Raw genomic sequence first — 18,001 nt, 5'->3', positions numbered from 1 at the left:
AATATACATTGTGTCCTTGTGTTCCTTATAAATTAAAAGGTAAATTATTTCAGGAAGACTGGCTACAGTGCATTCGGAAAGTATTCAGACCCCTTGACTTTATCCACATTGTTATGTTACGTTCCACATTGTTACGTTATCTACACACAATACACCATAATAGGTTTTTAGACATTTTTGCAAATGCATTAAAAATAAAAAACAGAAATACCTTATTTACATAAGTATTCAGACCTTTTGCTATGAGACTTGAAATTGAGCTCAGGTGCATCCTGTTTTCATTGATCATTCTTGAGATGTTTCTTCAACTTGATTGGAATCCACCTGGTAAATTCAATTGATTGGACTTCATTTGGAAAGGCACACAATTGTCTTTGTAAGATCCCAGTTGATAGTGCATGTCAGATCGAAAACCAAGCCATGAGGTCGAAGGAATTAACTGTAGAGCGCCCGAGACAAGATTGGGTCGAGGCACAAATCAGCATTGAATGTCCCCAAGAACACAATGGCCTCCATCATCCTTAAATGGAAGAAGGTTGGAAACACCAACTCTATCTATAGCTAGCCGGCTGGCCAAACTGAGCAATCGGGGGAGAATGGCCTTGGTCAGGGAGGTCCTCTGTGGAGATGGCAGAATATTCCAGAAAGACAACCATCTCTGCAGCACTCCACCAATCAGGCCTTTATGGTAGGGTGGACAGATTGCCAACCGTCACGTCTGGAGGAAACCTCGCACCATCCCTATAGTGAAGCATGGTGGTGGCAGCATCATGCTGTGGGGATGTTTTCAGTGGCAGGGACTAGAAGACTAGTCAGTAAGTTGTATTGTCATTTTTGTTTTGTATTTAAATGCTACTTTAAATGAGGACATGACACTGCAACAAAATTTCCCCATGAGGACAATAAAGTCAGTAAGTAAGTCAGGATCGAGGGAAAGATGAATGGAGCAAAGTACAGAGAGATCCTTGATGAAAACCTGCTCCAGACCGCTCAGAACCTCAGACTGGGGCAAAGGTTCACCTTCCAACAGGACAATGACCTTAAGCACACAGCCAAGACAACACCAGGAGTGGCTTAAGGACAAGTCGCTGAATGTCCTTGAGTGAACCAGAAAAAGCCCGGACTTGAACCCGATTAAACATCTCTGGGGAGACATGAACATAGCTGTGCAGCACTGCTCCCCTAACAACCTAACAGAGCTTGAGAGGATCTGCAGAGAAGAATGGGAGAAACTCCCCAAATACAGGTGTACCAAGCTTGTAATGTCATATCCAAGAAGACTCGAGGCTGTAATCGCTGCCAAAGGTGCTGAGTACTGAGTAAAGGGTCAGAATACTTATGTAAATGTGATATTTCAGGTTTTTTTTTTACATTTCTAAAAAAAACAGTTTTTGATTTGTAAATATGAGGTATTGTGTGTAGTTTGAGGGGGAAATGATTTAATCAATTTTAGAATAAGGCTGGAATGAAACAAAATGTGGAAAAGGTCAAGGGGTCTGAACATTTTCCAAATGCACTGTATACAGCTCTGACAGTCTCTTCCTTGTTGGTAAAGATGATTAATCTTTCCTCAGTCCCCCTTGCCCCCTCATCAGGCTGGTTTAGTCTGTTTGTATCTTTATGTTGCCTTGCGCAGGTCTCAGCTTGCAGAACACCTTCCTCTCCCCAGAGGTTGCCGCAGCAGCTCATTAATTCATCACCTGGAGCATCACATTCCCTCCCGTTCCCAGGCTTCACACAACACCGGAGTTCCTCCACTGTGGAAAAAAAACCATCTGGCCTTTAGCTCCCAGTGGCACAGTAGGCTGATGTAGCATCAGGGATGGGCTGATATCATCCCACTGTTCCCATCACGGAGCTCTAGCTAAACATCTAAACCCTCCCTAGATTTGATCAGCACTTGCACTACTATGTATTGAATGATTGTAGGCCTTCATATGCGGATGTATACATAACTTTCAACCAATAGGACATCTTACTATACATTTCTAGGAGATGCCGCCATCTGTACATTATGTTGAGTCTCACTTGTAGAATGTCTCACACAATTCTGGGCTTTTACCTAGGGTGCTTTGTTGTTTTAGCTATTATCTACTTAATCCATGTTTATCTTTATTGCTGCATTGGTCTTTAAGGTCCAGTTGTATATTTTTTCTTAATTTAATATTTGTCTAGAAATGGTTTCACTTTTTACTTTTGCTAAGAACTTTAAACTGCATTTAAAAATAAAAAAAATACATGTGCTTGATAAAGTTATTTGAATACCTTTGTTAGGGTTTTGTCATAGAAATGAATGCCCAATCCCAAATGGATCCCTTACCACTTGTGAAGATCAGAGGATTTGACGAGTGTAAGCAATATAGTAATAGCTCCAACTTGCCCTCTGATATTCTAAGTGGAAGTTTTGCCATATTTCTGTCATGGAAATTTGTGCTCTTCTTATAACTAATTTCTGTGTTCTATTTAAGTGCTGTTCTATAAACCAATTTCTGTGTTCATGCAAGTGGTTGACTGAACAAATCCTCTTATCAGTAGCTGCAATTTGGCAGTATGCCCAGACCTTGTTTTGAGAACAAACTCACGTTATGAAACAGTATTGGTCGGTCACATGAATGAAACAAAACAGTAATGATGAATTAATTATGCTAAATCATGTGTTAGGCTCTAAATATCAGAGTAAGAACTCTACAGACACTATGAAAGCTTAAACCAAGTTTATTCACCCCCAAAGGATTGAACAGCTGAACAAAGACATATACCCCAATTTGAGTGGTATCTTCCTCTTTAAACATTACATCTTTATTACTAGGCAGGAAATGGTTATACAGGCAATAAACTGTTCCTTCTCCCTTACGGCAACCTCTACCCCCTTCCTCACTCATCCACAGGTCTCTCCCTTTATCAGTGCTGCCACATGTGACTTTTCCCCCTGCACTCAGCACATTCCAAGCTTAATTGCACCCACCATAACCATTAACTTCTGGTGTAAACCCTATGGCACTGCTCATGTATCTAACATAACTAATGATTAATAATATTTAAAATCCGAACCCATCACATGCAAATATAACTTGTCTGTTTATAGCCGTATAGAAGACAACTGCTGGGTCTACCCAGGAAGAGCTTCTGACAGACGTGTACTATGGTGCATTGAGTTGGTTGGAACCTCTCCAGCACGCTGATAATTATTATTTTACGTTTGACTTTGAGTATCCCGGTGTAAGAACTTTTCCAATATCAATAACATTCTCAGATCTCCACAAGTGCATAGGGGTCCATTTGGGATTGGGCCCAACACTCACTATAGCACTTCTGGATTTAGGATTAGAAGATCCAGAGTGAAAGAAGCCCCATCTTCCTAATGCAATGCCCATCAAGTACCTTGTGTCCATGTACTGGTATTGCTTAACTACTGCAGTAGCGACCCGTCATTCAGGGCAGAGCCCTACCGGTTTAGATAAAGTAATAAATAATAATACAAATTCATTTTATTTTCATATTACCTGTTTTGCATGTTATTTTGGCATTAATACATGTCACATATCAGTTTGCAATAAATAAATACAAATATTGAGTTAATAAAGCTGCATTCAAACATGGTCTCTTTTTTGCTTTCTTGAGTAAGGCAGTTACAAAATGCAGGTGTTTCAGCCTACCGCAGTGCTTTCTGTGGTGGTGGGGCAGCCAGAGGAAAATACAGAGTGTAGGGGTTGGTAATGTTCTCTAGTGGCTCAGTGTTCTGTCACTCATGGGGACACTATGTCACTGCAAAATCTACAGGGAGAGCTCGAATATTCAAGCAAGCCCCATGGGTGCTGCCATAGAGTTACATTAGAAGTGCCCATCCAAGAAGGCTCAAGGTCATTGGCCACAGATAAAATTACATATCTACAGTAGGTTTGATTGGACTGATCATGTCAACATCATACTTTCAAAATCTTAACTAGCAAGCTAGCAGTCATCTTGAATCAAGTCGACAATCTACTGGCAAATCCTTTTCAATCCTTGTCATATGAAGAGAAATTATAGCTAAAACGTATCAGTGCTCATCGGCCATAAACATTAGACAAGTTAGAAATCGCAAATTCAACAATGAGTGGTTTGGAAGGAATCATTGGCTAACTGCAAGCATGGCAAAGCAATCACTAACATGCTATTCAGTGGAGTGGATGTGTGGTCCAAGTCTGGGTTTATGGGTCTCTTTTCCAATCTTAGTAAGGATAAACATTCAACATTGGCCATGCTGTCATTCCATCACGACTTCTGCCGCTTTCAAAACTGGAAACTCGGAACTGTAAAATATCTTTCTGGAGCTCAGATCTGAAGATCACTAACGTCATGATTTGACCTTGTTTTATTCCGAGTTCCCAGTTGTTTTGAAAGCACCAAAAATCCAGAGAATGCCAGACTTATCACACAGTTTGACACAATTTGCCCACGAAGGACAGCCACGCCACATTCCTGTTCAAGTGAGCACAGTACAATAAGGTGAGTCCAAAAATGTATACCGCTGCATAAATGTAATGTCAGGGAGATAGTATTACTTAGCTACAGTATGTTGTGTAATAAGCTGTTAGTAGCCCATGTTTCTCACCCTAATAATTTGGTCCCTTTTCACCTCATAACATAGCCTACAGTTGAGACTTGGTGATGCACATGTAGCCTATAGCCTGTTTTAGAGTAATGTAATCAAATATTGTAAGAGCTTTCATGGTCTACTTATATGTCCCCTTTATTTATCCTACGGTTGACCCGGTGCACAGGGAGAACACTAAGGGCCCATGTTTTGAGTTCTGTCACTGAAAATGTCAAAAGTGCTGAGCAAATATATTGACTACGTCCACCCTAGCTTGTTCATTGCCTTAAATCGGAATTATGGATTGCCTCTTATCCGCTCGTTGTCCCCTTATGCCATAGTTTATACATCTCAATTATCAGTAGAACCCACATTTGTTTTTAGCAAGTCAGCTATGTTAAAAAAATAAAATAAAGGTCAGTAAATGTGCCTGAATGAACTGTTTCGCTGCCAAACAAGGCTCCGCTGATACCTAGGTGAAGCAGTGGTAAGATGTTGGGGCAGCTTTATATAGGCCCTAACAGTTTGTGGGCACCGTTATAGTTCAATTAAATGTCTAGTTTAGTGTTATGTCGTTTTTTTTTTGCCCCACCAACATTTACATGCTAAAATGGTCACTGAAGTACTGTATACCTTACCATAAGTACCACAGGACATTGCATGAATGTCAAAACTTAATTACAAAGCACCCACCCCACAGGTAAAATACAAAGAATACACCATTGAAGTTAACTTCTTGAATGAAATTCAAATGATGAAATCCTTAGATTTACATACTAACAATGGAGTTCACACTTTCATTTTTTTTTTTTTAAAACACAGAATTCTATACAAATCAAGCAGACAGTGTACCCAAGAGCAATAAATAGAAGACTGCCTACAGTTAATAATCTGTGATAAGGCAGAGAAAAGCGCACCATGTACAGCACTACTTAGGCTACAGTAGCATGCCCACAAAAATACCATAATAGCCTGATCTATAAACCCCAAGCGTGAGCCTATGATCTGACATCAGGGCAGATAAATATGCCATTAACTGGCCTAAAGACAATCAGCGTGGGGTTCAATGATATTAAGGAGTTCAGTGGTCCACCGCAATAGTTAATTAACTAAAAGTGAGGATAGGAGAGGGAGTTAGGGGCCGGTCTAAGAGCCACACATCAGGCAGTCGTCACGGTTCTCCAGGGAACACACCATAGCGGCTCTGTTGAGCTCCTTGATCTCCTCCTCGTTCTTAACCGACAGAGACTCTTTCAGCTTCTCCTTGTTCAAGGTGAACTGGATGGGGTTGGCTGCAGGCTTGGTCCTCAGGTAGTACATGCCTGTCTTCAGACCCTGAGAAAAGAACAGCAGCGTTCGGTTTATATTTAGCACTGCTTTGATCCTCCCTAGCCAGCCCCCCCAAAAGTGCTATCAATCACTCCAAGTGCCAGCTGTCCAGGGTCCTCGGCGTAGATGTCGGCTTGTCACTCATGACACAGGCTCGACACTTAGTCGGACTGCAACGCCTCGAGCAGCCATTTTAGCCCAGGGTTGAGGATAGCCCTGGGCTGGGACCATGTAGTGTTCTATAGATTTCAATAGTCAAGCAGACTCACCTGCTTCCAGCCGTAGAAGTGCATGCTGGTGAGCTTGCCGTAGTTGGGCTCAGCGATGTGGATGTTGAGGGACTGGCTCTGGTCTATGAAGGCACCGCGGTCAGCAGCCATCTTCAGAATAGTCTTCTGGGAGATCTCCCACACAGTCTTATACAGCTCCTTCAGGTCATCTGGGATCTCAGCAATGCCCTAAAGACAAGTAACAATGTAATTAGGACAATGACTACTGAAAAGGATAACACTTCAAATCTAACAAAAAGTCACATGACATAACACACAGTCAATAGGGCATAATTGCACTCCAATTGCTCTTCATTGATTAGAGCTGTAATGTGATGGGTCTGGGTTCTCACCTGGATGGATCCGTTCTGACCAATCAGCTGGTTTTTCATCTCCTCGTTCCACAGCCCTCGCTCTGTTAGGTCCTTCAACAGGTGGGGGTTCACAATCTGCAGGTGACACAAAACCAAAACATTAGCACTCACACACACACACACCCCTACTCAAATCCTTAAAGTGTTTGAGTATGCTGTGTATGTCAGCAGAAGTCTAAGTGTCTGTGGAACCCCCAGAGAGTGATACTGACCTGGAACTCCCCAGAGAGGACTCTGCGGGTGTAAATGTTACTGGTGTAGGGCTCGATGGACTCATTGTTGCCCAGGATCTGGGCTGTGGAGGCGGTGGGCATAGGGGCCAGCAGCAAACTGTTCCTGACACCATGCCTGGAGAAGCGGGGGGGGGGGGGGTAAGTGAAGTGGTGATGAGACAAAGGCTAGGACATATAAGTCCACATGGAGGGCTTGGTTGATAATGTATGTGTTGAGACTAACTGTAGTTGCATTGGTAAAATGGAGGACAAGGTTGACAACTTACTTGGCAATCTTTTCCTTGAGAAGTTTCCAGTCCCACAGGTCAGTTGGGGTTTTGTCCCACATGTCATACTGAAGGATCTAAGGAAAAATGCTAACTGTTTAAGCACAAGACACCAACCAGAAAGGCCTGAAATTAACAAGTTAGCCAAAAACAGAAATCCTACACACACTATCTAACATCCCAGTTATGTTTTAGTGTGGTGGTACTCACTCCTTTGCTGACAGGGGAGCCTGGGTAGGTTTGGTAGGCACCAAGCTCAGCAGCCAGCTCACAGCTGGACTCCAGAGAAGCGTAGTAGATGGTCTCAAATATCTGAGTGTTGAGCTTTTGGGCCTCAGCACTCTCAAAGGGGAAACGCATCAGAATGAAGGCATCAGCCAGACCCTGGACACCAATACCAATGGGCCTGTGGCGCTTGTTGGAGTTCTCAGCCTAGTTAGAAAGAACCAGCATGGGAAATCAGTTACAGGTCAACATGAAGACATAACTTGTAGAATCATCTGTCTTGCTGATCATTATTAGTACCACTACATTTAATTATAGACTGTACCTCGATCACAGGGTAGTAGTTGATCTCGATGATCTTGTTGAGGTTCCTAACGATGACCTTGGTGACATAGGCCAGCTTGTTAGAAGTCAAATGTTTTCTCTGGGGTGACGTACATGTTGAGGGCGATTGACGCCAGGTTACACACTGCCACCTGAGATTGGGAAACAGGAGCCAGATAGATTAGCATCACACTTTAAAAACAGCTGTTTTGTGTGATCAACATTTATTTTCAACAATATACAAATCGAAGGTCGTCATTCAAAATGTTTTGGGATTAAGTATGGATATTCTCAGAAAGCAACCTTGGGTGATAGTAGGGATGGGCATTTACATTTTTGACTGAGTACTCGCATCATTTTCTTCGGTGTACTAGAGCAAAAACAATTACATAAAATCTACAGTGCATTCGGAAAGTATTCTGACCTTGACATTTTGTTATGTTACTGCTTTATTCTAAATTGGATTAAATATTTCTCAACCTACACACAATACCTCATAATGACAAAACAAAAACAGGTTTTTAGAAATGTTTGCAAAATTATAAAAATATGACATTTACATAAGTAGTCAGACCCTTTACTCAGTACTTTGTTGAAGCACCTTTGGCAGCGATTACAGCCTCAAGTCTTCTTGGGTATGACGCTACAAGCTTGGCACACCTATATTTGGGGAGTTTCTCCCCACATATTTTTGGCAAGTAGGCAAACATGCTGCCCCCCAAAAATACACAACACGCACCCTCTATCACATTCACACATCACCTAGTGCCTTTACATGACATTACATTCACTGAAGGATTCCAGCTTTTAAAGGTTTCCATTAGCCGTTAATAGCCAGCTTTTGATGATAATAATCATTTAAAAAGCCGATGAATAAAATTGGCACCTGCCAACTGTCTGGGAGAAAATAAATATGGTGCCATTTCAGACACAGCCTCAGTAGTTCCAAAAGTTTAGGTAATCTGTTTCCCTCACCTCATCATGGCTTGTGTACTCTACAATCTCGGTACAGAGGTTACTGGACTTGATGGTTCCCAGGTTCTGATGGTTACTTTTCCTGTTGCAGGCGTCCTTGTAGAGCATGTAGGGGGTGCCCGTCTCAGTCTGGGACTCAATGATGGCGTGCCACACCTGTTGGGCCTTTACCACCCGCTTCACACGACCCTCTTGCTCATACCTGGGGTAAGACAGGACCAGTGAGACACTGCACACAAAGCTGAGACTGATATCTGGTATGTATCTCTATACCAGTCTTACCTGGTATAGAGATTCTCAAACTCCTCCCCCCAGCACTCGTCCAGTCCAGGGCAGTCACTGGGGCACATCAGGGACCAGTCCTGTTGGTACAATACACCATGAGTACTGATATCTTCAAGATATCAAAAAGAAATAAAACAATTCCATATTCCTTTCTTTATCACTAAATTCCGCTGCATACCTGGTTGCTCTCCACTCTCTTCATAAAGAGGTCAGGGATCCACATGGCGTAGAACAGATCTCTGGCCCTCTGCTCTTCCTTCCCCGTGTTCTTCTTCAGGTCCAAGAAGTCAAACACATCAAAGTGCCATGGCTCCAGGTACATGGCAAACGCACCAGGTCTCTGAGGAGAGGGGAATGAGAGAGGGCGTTAACTGTCTGATGAATGTACAGCAAACACAGGCCACAGTCTGAAAGACAGTATGCATGTTCTCAGAGCCATCAGCCTTGGGTGTAGAGGATGGGTTATCTCTGCACAGAACGCTAATGCACATCTGTGAGGTCATCCTGTGGCCAGAGTCAATAACACAACCTCTAGCAAATCTAATTTCTTTCTCACCTTGTTGCCTCCCTGGTCCACGTAGCGTGCTGTGTTGTTGTACACTCGGAGCATGGGAACAAGCCCATTGGAATTGCCATTTGTCTGAAAAATAAACATGTAAAAAGCCTTAGTTAATGAGAGACTTGCCAAGCATTACAATGAAAAGGCATTTCTGGTTATTTATAAAACGCCTTCCCCCACCATGTCGGAGCAATCAATCGTCCACTGTTCTGGTTCGCTGGAGTAGACATAGCCATCACTCTCTGCCCCTCATGACACAGGCTCGACACTTACAGTCAGACTGCAACGCCTCAAGGGCCAGTCTTATTTATAAAACGCGACCGTGTGATCCTCACCCCAGCGATGTAGCTGCCCGTGGCTCTGATGCAGCTGACTGCCACTCCGATGCCCCCTGCTGATTTTGAGATTAGGGCACACTGCTTCAGGGTGTCGTAGATGCCCTCGATGCTGTCGTCCTTCATGGCCAGCAGGAAACAGCTGAAAATCAACAAGGACAACCCATATAAAACCCATCAAGCACCTTTCTGGTTTGCACCTGGAACGGTCTATGTCTATAGTTTCTAAACTCAGCCAAAAATAAAGAAGAAACGCCCTCTCACTGTCAACTTCGTTTACTTTCAGCTAACTTAATATGCGTAAATATTTGAATGAACATAACAAGATTCAACAACTGTGACAAACTGAACAAGTTCCACAGAAATTATTCAATTTCTGTTAGTCACATACATGTTTCCCTGAACAAAGGGAGGGGGGTCAAAATCAAACAGTCAGTATCTGGTGTAGCGACCAGCTGCATTAAGTACTGCAGTGCATCTCCTCCTCATTGACTGCACCGGATTTGCCCGTTCTTGCTCTTCCACCAAGACACTTGCAAGTTCCCGGACATTTCTGGGGGGGATGGCCCTAGCCCTCACCCTCTGATCCAACAGGTCCCAGACATGCTCAATGGGATTGAGATCCGGGCTCTTTCTTTGCTGGCCATGGCAGAACACTGACATTCCGGTCTTGCAGTAAATTATGCACAGAACGAGCAGTATGGCTGGTGGCATTGTCATGCTGGAGGGTCATGTCAGGATGAGCCTGCAGGAAGGGTACCACATCAGGGAGGTCTTCCCTGTAATGCACACCGTTGAGATTGCCTGCAATGACAACAAGCTCAGTCCGATGATGCTGTGAAACACCGCCCCAGACCACGACGGACCCTCCACTTCCAAATTGATCCCGCTCCAGAGTACAGGCCTCTGTGTTACGCTAATTCCTTTGACGATAAACACAAATCTGACCATCACCCCTGGTGAGACAAAACCGCGACTCGTCAGTGAAGAGCACTTTTTGGCAATCCTGTCTGGTCCAGCAACTGTGGGTTTGTGCCCATAGGCGATGTTGTTGCCGGTGATGTCTGGTGAGGACCTGCCTGACAACAGGCCTACAAGCCCTCAGTCCAGCCGCTCTCAACCTATTGCGGACAGTCTGAGCACTGATGGAGGGATTGTGAGTTCCTGGTGTAACTTGGGCAGTTGTTGCCATCCTGTACCTGTCCCGCAGGTGTGATGTTCAGATGTTGTTCCACGTGGTCTGCCACTGCGAGGACGATGAGCTGTCCGTCCTGTCTCCCTGTAGCGCTGTCTTAAGCGTCTCACAGTACGGACATTGCAATTTATTGCCCTGGCCACATCTGCAGTCCTCATGCCTTCTTGCAGCATGCCTAAGGCATGTTCACACAGATGAGCAGGGACCTAGGGTATCTTTCTTTTGGTGTTTGTCAGAGTCAGTAGAAAGGCCTCTTTAGTGTCCTAACTTTTCATAACTGTGACCTTAATTGCCTACTGTCTGTAAGCTGTTAGTGTCTTAACGACGTTCCACTGGTGCATGTTCATTAATTGTTTATGGTTCATTGAACAAGCATGGGAAACAGTGTTTAAACCCTTTACAATGAAGATCTGTGAAGTTACTTGGATTTTTACACATTATCTTTGAAAGACAGGGTCCTGAAAAAGGGAAGGTTCTTTTTTTTCCTGAGTTTATAATTCAGTAATCATAGCCATTACATTGAGGAATGGCTTATAGTAGGATGGCTGTTAGTAAGCGCTTACCTAGACAGCTGTGGGCGGTTGGTGCCAGCATTGAAGAGTGTGGGGGAAGCGTGGGTGAACCACTTCTCTGACAGCAGGTTGTAAGTCTCGATGGCAGCATCAATGTCAGTCTTATGAATCCCAACTGCCACCCTCATGAGCATGTGCTGTGGTCGCTCAGCAACTACACAATAACAGGACAGATCAGCATGACGGCTGGAGCTCATCTGAACCACATATTTCCACAAGTTGCTCCGATAATGTGTCTGTTTGACCAAGTGTCACTGGTGATGAGCCCTAATCCAATATGTTCATGTCATGAAAAGAAGTCAATTCTGACAGGGAGGTTATGTATCTATGAGCCAACTCACCTTTCCCATCAATTTTCAGCAAATAGGACCGCTCAAGTGTCTATGTAGAAAAATACAAATTTGTTTACTCTCCTACAATTGCAGAATTGACTTAAATTGCTATTGCTCATAAACCATGTACTGTAAAAATTACCTTGAATCCAAAGAAGTTATAGGAGAAGTCCCGGTCAAAGATAATGGCCGAGTTGAGGCGGTCCTTGTTTTCTAGGACAATGTCGAGTGTTTCCTTGGCGACCATGGGAGAGTGCCGTTTGTTTAGCGGGTTGACATAGTTGTATAGATCCTCCACCACATCTGCAACAGCATTGACGAAGAAAATAAGATGGTTAAAAATAGATTTTTCGGATACACTAGTTTGCAGTGCTGTAGTACGCAAGCCCAGGACTGACTCGAGTTCCGATTTTCATGACTTTTGACTACCATTGGTGAATCGGACTTGCATTTGCACTGGAAAGGCTACTATGATAAGCAGAATATTAGCAGCACTGGGTACGCAGAGCAGCGAGGGTTGTTCTCTAGTAATAGGACTGATGCGCCACACCGGCACACGCAGCCCATATCAGAAGGTGAACTTCGGTGACACAAGCAATGAGTGTGGGCAGACAGGCTCCACTCCGCCACCAACCGTAGGCTAGACATTACGCAAGCAACTCACGTCCCTGTAACCACCAGCCTACTATTTAGCATTGCCTAGTTAATAGTTTTACATTTCATGAAGCTGTTTGTTTCTTGAGTTTAAAAGTAGAAGTCTCTTCCCATAAGTATTGAAAAGTAGGCTGTCTTTGAACGTGTAGTGTCTCTCTACGCTCCCACTTTCCCATGTCTCCCTTTAGTTCACACTCTGGAATAAACATTAAAAATATAAATATTTGTGGGCCATCACAAAAAAAAGTAGCCGAGCGCCTGTTAAAATTATTGCAAATAATACTCTGATCAATCTGACAGGAGAAATAGCCAATTCAGTCTAGAGAACATTCATCCCGTCAAAACACCTGTACAAATTTGACATACCTATTGAACGTTATATTGGGGCGGCAGGGTAGCCTAGTGGTTAGAGCGTTGGACTAGTAACCGGAAGGTTACGAGCTGACATGGTACAAATCTGTCATTCTGCCCCTCAACAAGGCAGTTAACCCACTGTTCCTAGGCCGTCATTGAAAATAAGAATTTGTTCTTAACTGCCTAGTTAAATAAAGGTAAAGAAATATATAATCATTTAAATATGTGTGAGAACGTTAATTTTTTCATAAGCTATTGCATATTTCAGGCAAATATGACCATTGTGCAACAGAAGGAAATGCTCACATGAAAAATCCACTAGCCACTAGTTGTTGACAGACTTCTGCCAAATCAATACAGGCGCAAATCTAGCAACAGATGATCATCGAGCCAGCAAACAAGCAAGCAAAAAATAAAAACAGCAGTGGGCCTAACCAAAACACCAAATGTCTAAAGAACATAAGTTGTTAAATATTAATGTGGTATACTTTGTTAAACTCAGACTTGAGCACCTGGACCAGAACTCGAGCACTAGGCCTGACTTCAGCCATTGGGACTCTTAGGTGCTTCTAGCAACGCAGGTGTATTTACAGTGCATTCGGAAAGTATTCAGACCCCTTGCGTTTTCCAAATGTTGTTACATTAGCCTTATTCTAAAATGTATGAAATAATTTCCCCCCTTCAATCTACACACAATGACAAAAAAACTCAAAATATATATTTTTTATTACATAAAATATCACATTTACACAAGTATTCAGACCGTTAATCCAGTACATTGTTGAAGCACCTTTTTTTAGTGATTACAGCCGAGTACGACGCTACAAGCTTGGCACACCTGTATTTGGGGAGTTTCTCCCATTCTTCTCTGCAGATCCTCTCAAGCTCTGTCAGGTTGGATGGGGAGTGTCGCTGCACAGTTATTTTAATATCTTTCCAGAGATATTCAAACAGGTTCAAGTCCAGGAACTTGCTGGGCCATTCAAGGACATTCAGAGACTTGTCCCAAAGCCACTGCTGCATTGTCTTGGCTATGTGCTTAGGGTGGTTATCCTATTGGAAGGTGAACCTTTGCCCCAGTCTGAGGTCCTGAGTGCTGAGAACAGGTTTTCATCAAGGATCTCTTTGTACCGCTCATTTTTCCTTCGATCCTGACTAGTCTCCCAGTCACTGTCGCTGAAAAACATCCCCACAGCATGATGCTGCCACCACCACGCTTCCCTTAGGGATGGTAGCAGGTTTCCTCCAGAGGTGACACTTAGCATTCATGAAAAAGAGTTCAATCTTGGTTTCTCATGGTCTGATAGTCATTTACATGCCTTTTGGCAAACTCCAAGCTGGCTGTCACGAGCCTTTGACTGAAGAGTTGCTTCAGTCTGGCCACTACCATAAAGGCCTGATTGGTGGAGTGCTGCAGAGATGGTTGTCCTTCTGGAAGGTTCATCCATCTCCACAGAGGAACTTTGTCAGAGTGACCATCGGGTTCTTGGCAACCTCCCTGACCAATGTCCTTCTCCCCCGATTGATCAGTTTGGGAAGGCGGCCAGCTCTAGCAAGAGTCTTGGTGGTTCCAAACTTCTTCCATTTAAGAATGTGGCCAATGTGTTTTTAGGAACCTTCAACGGGACAGAAATATTTTGATACCCTTCCCCAGATATGTGCCTCAACACAATCATGTCTTGGAGCTCTACAGACAATCCCTTCGCCCTCATGGCTTGGTTTTTGCTCTGACATGCACTGTCAACTGCGGGACCTTACAAGTGTATGCCTTTCCAAATCATGTCAAATCAATTGAATTTACCACAGGTTGGAAAAACATCAAGGGTGATCAATGGAAACAGGATGCACCTGAGCTCAATTTCGAGTCTCATACTGTAGCAAAGTGTCTATAAATACTTATTTACATAAGGTATTTAAGTTTATTTTATTTAGCAAAAAATTCCAAAAACCTGCTTTCACTTTGTCATTATAGGGTATTGTTTGTATATCGATAAGGGGGAAAAATTATTAATTCAAGGCTGTAACATATATATATATATATTTTTAAAGGGGTCTGAATACTTTCCAAATGCACTGTACATACACTAGCATTGGTTTCAATTGTATTGAGTTTCACAAAAACAGTCAGTGAGAAGCCAGAAATTAAATACAATTCCATTTCAATTGCGCCGGTGGGCAGGATTGTTGATCAATATGGTGCAGGGAATTTGAGTCAATATCTAAATGAGCATATTATTAAACATACTTTCCAAGCATGGCTGTTATATACCATATTCCCCTCTGCAAGTTGGATATCTGAGCCAGTGAATGTGGTGGCTTAAAATATGCTACTTTGACCGAGCCTGATAACTGAGCAGTACGCATAACTTTTAGAACAAAGGTCAGAAGAATTACAGTTTGAGAGAGAGCAAGTGCGAGAGAGACTTACCGCTGAAAACCTTCTTGGTCTCCTTGTGCAGGTTGGAGACTGCGATGCGGGCAGCCAGGATGGCATAGTCTGGGTGTTTGGTGGTGAGTGTGGCAGCGATCTCTGCAGCCAGCGTGTCCAGCTCCACTGTGGTGACCCCATTGTACAGACCTTGGATGACCTTCATGGTGATCTGGGTCTGAAAGGTTTAACAGGCAGAGTATAGGGTTATGGTGCACACAGAAAATGCTACAATTGACAAACAATAGAAATACATTGAACATAAAATGTCAACTTACTGGATCGACAAAGTCAGAGTTGAGTCCATAGCACAGCTTCTGGATGCGGGAGGTGATCTTGTCAAACATGACACGCTCTTGGCGCCCATCTGAAAATGATGTAAAGACTGAAGTGTTAGTCAGAAATCACTTCAATAACATGAATGTGTGCCATGGAAAAAGAACATTGACATTCACTTCATGTCATATTTCCCCAAAGCTTTAAAACTCGTGACTAGTATCTATGCAGAATAAGAAAATAAAAACACAACATGCAACAATTTCAAAGATTTTACTGGGATACTGTTCATAAGGAAAATCAGTCAATTGAAATAACTTCATTAGGCCTTAATCTATGGCTTTCACATGACTGGGAATACAAATATGTATTTGTAGGTTAAATACCTAAAAATAAAAAATAAAGTAGGGGCATGGATCAGAAAACCAGTCGGTTTCTGGTGTGACCACCATTTGCCTCATGCAGCGCGATATCTCCTACGCATAGAGTGGACCGGGCTGTTGATTGTGATCTGTGGAATGTTGTCCCACTTCTCTTCAATAGCTGTGCGAAGTTGCTGGACATTGGCGGGAACTGGAACACGCTGCCGTGCGCGTCGATCCAGAGCATCCAAACGTGCTCAATAGGTGACATGTCTGGTGAGTATGCAGGCCATGGAAGAACTGGGCCATTTTCAGCTTCCTGTAATTATGTGCAGATCCTTGCGACACGTGCATTATCATGCTGAAACATGGTGATGGTGCCGATGAATGGCATGACAATGGGCCTCAGGATCTCGTCACGGTACCTCTGTGCATTCAAATTGCCATTGATAAAATGCAATTGTGTTTGTCGTCAGTAGCTTATGCCTGCCCATACCATAACCCCATCATGGGGCACCTTGTTACCAACGTTGACACCAGCAAACCGCTCACCCACACGCCATACACATTGTCTGCGGTTGTGAGGCCAGTTGGACGTACTGCCAAATCCTTTAAAACGACGTTGAAGGTGGCTTATGGTAGAGAAGTGAACATTCAATTCTCTGGCAACAACTCTGGTGGACATTCCTGCAGTCAGCATGCCAATTGCACACTTCTGCAAAATTAACAGGGATGGTAACAAATTTGTGCACAAAAATTTAAGAGAAACACATTTGTTTGTGCACATGTACATTTTCTGGAACCTTATATTATAACACATAATACATGTTGCGTTTATGTTTGTTCAGCCTGCTAACGTCCTGTTTTGTAAACCAGAAAGCTGTTTTGGGGAAAAGTAACAAAATTGAAATATTTGAAAATGTTAGTTAGCTACTGTAGCTACTGACTACTTAATTGATGGGATAATAAATCACTTCCAAATCAAATTACCTATGTAGAGGTTAGCTAACCAACATTTTTAACAATTAGGCGCCAAGTTTGACAAAGAATGAGCATTCCTGTCTTGATCTAGTTAACGCGTTCAGTTCGATTTCTGAATTGGTGGGTGAAGTTATTTAAGTAACTAAATTAGCTACGTGGTCTTCAAAAAATATTTTCAAGTAATACTGACATGCGATAACTACTGTTTGCCAACAACATTACATGTGTTATATTATAGCTAACTAACCTTAGCTGACTAGATTACTAGGTTAGCATTATAGCTACGCAGAAAGCTAGATTAGCCAACCAGCTGACAGTAGCTAGCAACCAAACTAGGCGAAGTCATTCAACGTGGTTAATTTGAAAGTATATACTAACTACAGTAAAATACTCAAGCTTGCTTGTACGAAGAAGCATGAGATCAAGACACAGACAAATGACAAGTACAGTAACTTGCTATCATTCCTACCATAAAGGACCTACCTCGCTTTATCACATGCATGTTGACAAGGGTTGTTTTCTTGCCAGAGAAAGTGCGAAATATAAGAATAACACGAATACTGTATATAGCTTAGAATGTAGCGGTACAATAATACAATATTTTACGCTAGCAACCGCCGCTGACTTCAAATGAGGAGGATAAAGCGCGAATAACTGAAATAACCCGCCACAAACTCCTTTGGCACAACATTTGTAGCCAATCAGAGGAAGGAGGAAGAACGACGCCACAGAACAATGGTTGGTTATAAACATCTTTGGAGAGGCCCAACTCCGCGGAAAATCTGTCTCCCTCCAGCAAGTGATATTTTTTTCGTCCACCAAGCAAGGAGCTGTTGTATGGAGGTCAATGAGAGTTTCGAATTTGTTCAACAGCAAAAAATGAATGGCTTATTTTCTGCGTGATGTTTATTTGATCAAAAATAAGTTTGGTATGCTTTACATTGTTACGAGTGTACTGATATAAATAGAACACGTGACAGTCTGCAGCATATTCATGGCATGAGGCTAGTGGGATAGGATCTCTCCATGGAATACAGACAGTTTACAATAATGAGATGTATCCACCAATCCAAAGAAATTATACACGGGCGCTAGAC

General features: G+C 42.8%; 1 protein-coding gene and 1 pseudogene across 1 annotated transcript; both read right to left on the bottom strand.

The window, feature by feature from the left end:
* Positions 1-2,699: 2,699 nt before the first annotated feature.
* On the bottom strand, positions 2,700-17,772 carry LOC110537378 (ribonucleoside-diphosphate reductase large subunit). The gene is given in 19 exon segments (XM_036937354.2): positions 2,700-5,911; positions 6,175-6,363; positions 6,528-6,623; positions 6,761-6,896; positions 7,048-7,124; positions 7,258-7,479; positions 7,598-7,678; positions 7,680-7,748; positions 8,572-8,773; positions 8,854-8,933; positions 9,035-9,196; positions 9,413-9,496; positions 9,751-9,892; positions 11,509-11,671; positions 11,859-11,898; positions 11,992-12,152; positions 15,286-15,463; positions 15,564-15,652; positions 17,388-17,772. Coding segments are annotated over 19 exon segments (2,379 nt in total). The 5' UTR covers positions 17,407-17,772; the 3' UTR covers positions 2,700-5,722.
* LOC118937927 (small nucleolar RNA SNORA17) lies at positions 9,596-9,717 on the bottom strand (annotated as a pseudogene).
* Positions 17,773-18,001: the final 229 nt, after the last annotated feature.

The sequence above is a fragment of the Oncorhynchus mykiss genome, chromosome 12 (genome assembly GCF_057628025.1).
Source record: "Oncorhynchus mykiss isolate SJ-2025 chromosome 12, ASM5762802v1, whole genome shotgun sequence".
NCBI classification, from domain to species: Eukaryota; Metazoa; Chordata; class Actinopteri; order Salmoniformes; family Salmonidae; genus Oncorhynchus; species Oncorhynchus mykiss.
Note: the sequence above shows the minus strand (reverse complement) of the source record. Positions and strands in the feature narration are given on the sequence as shown.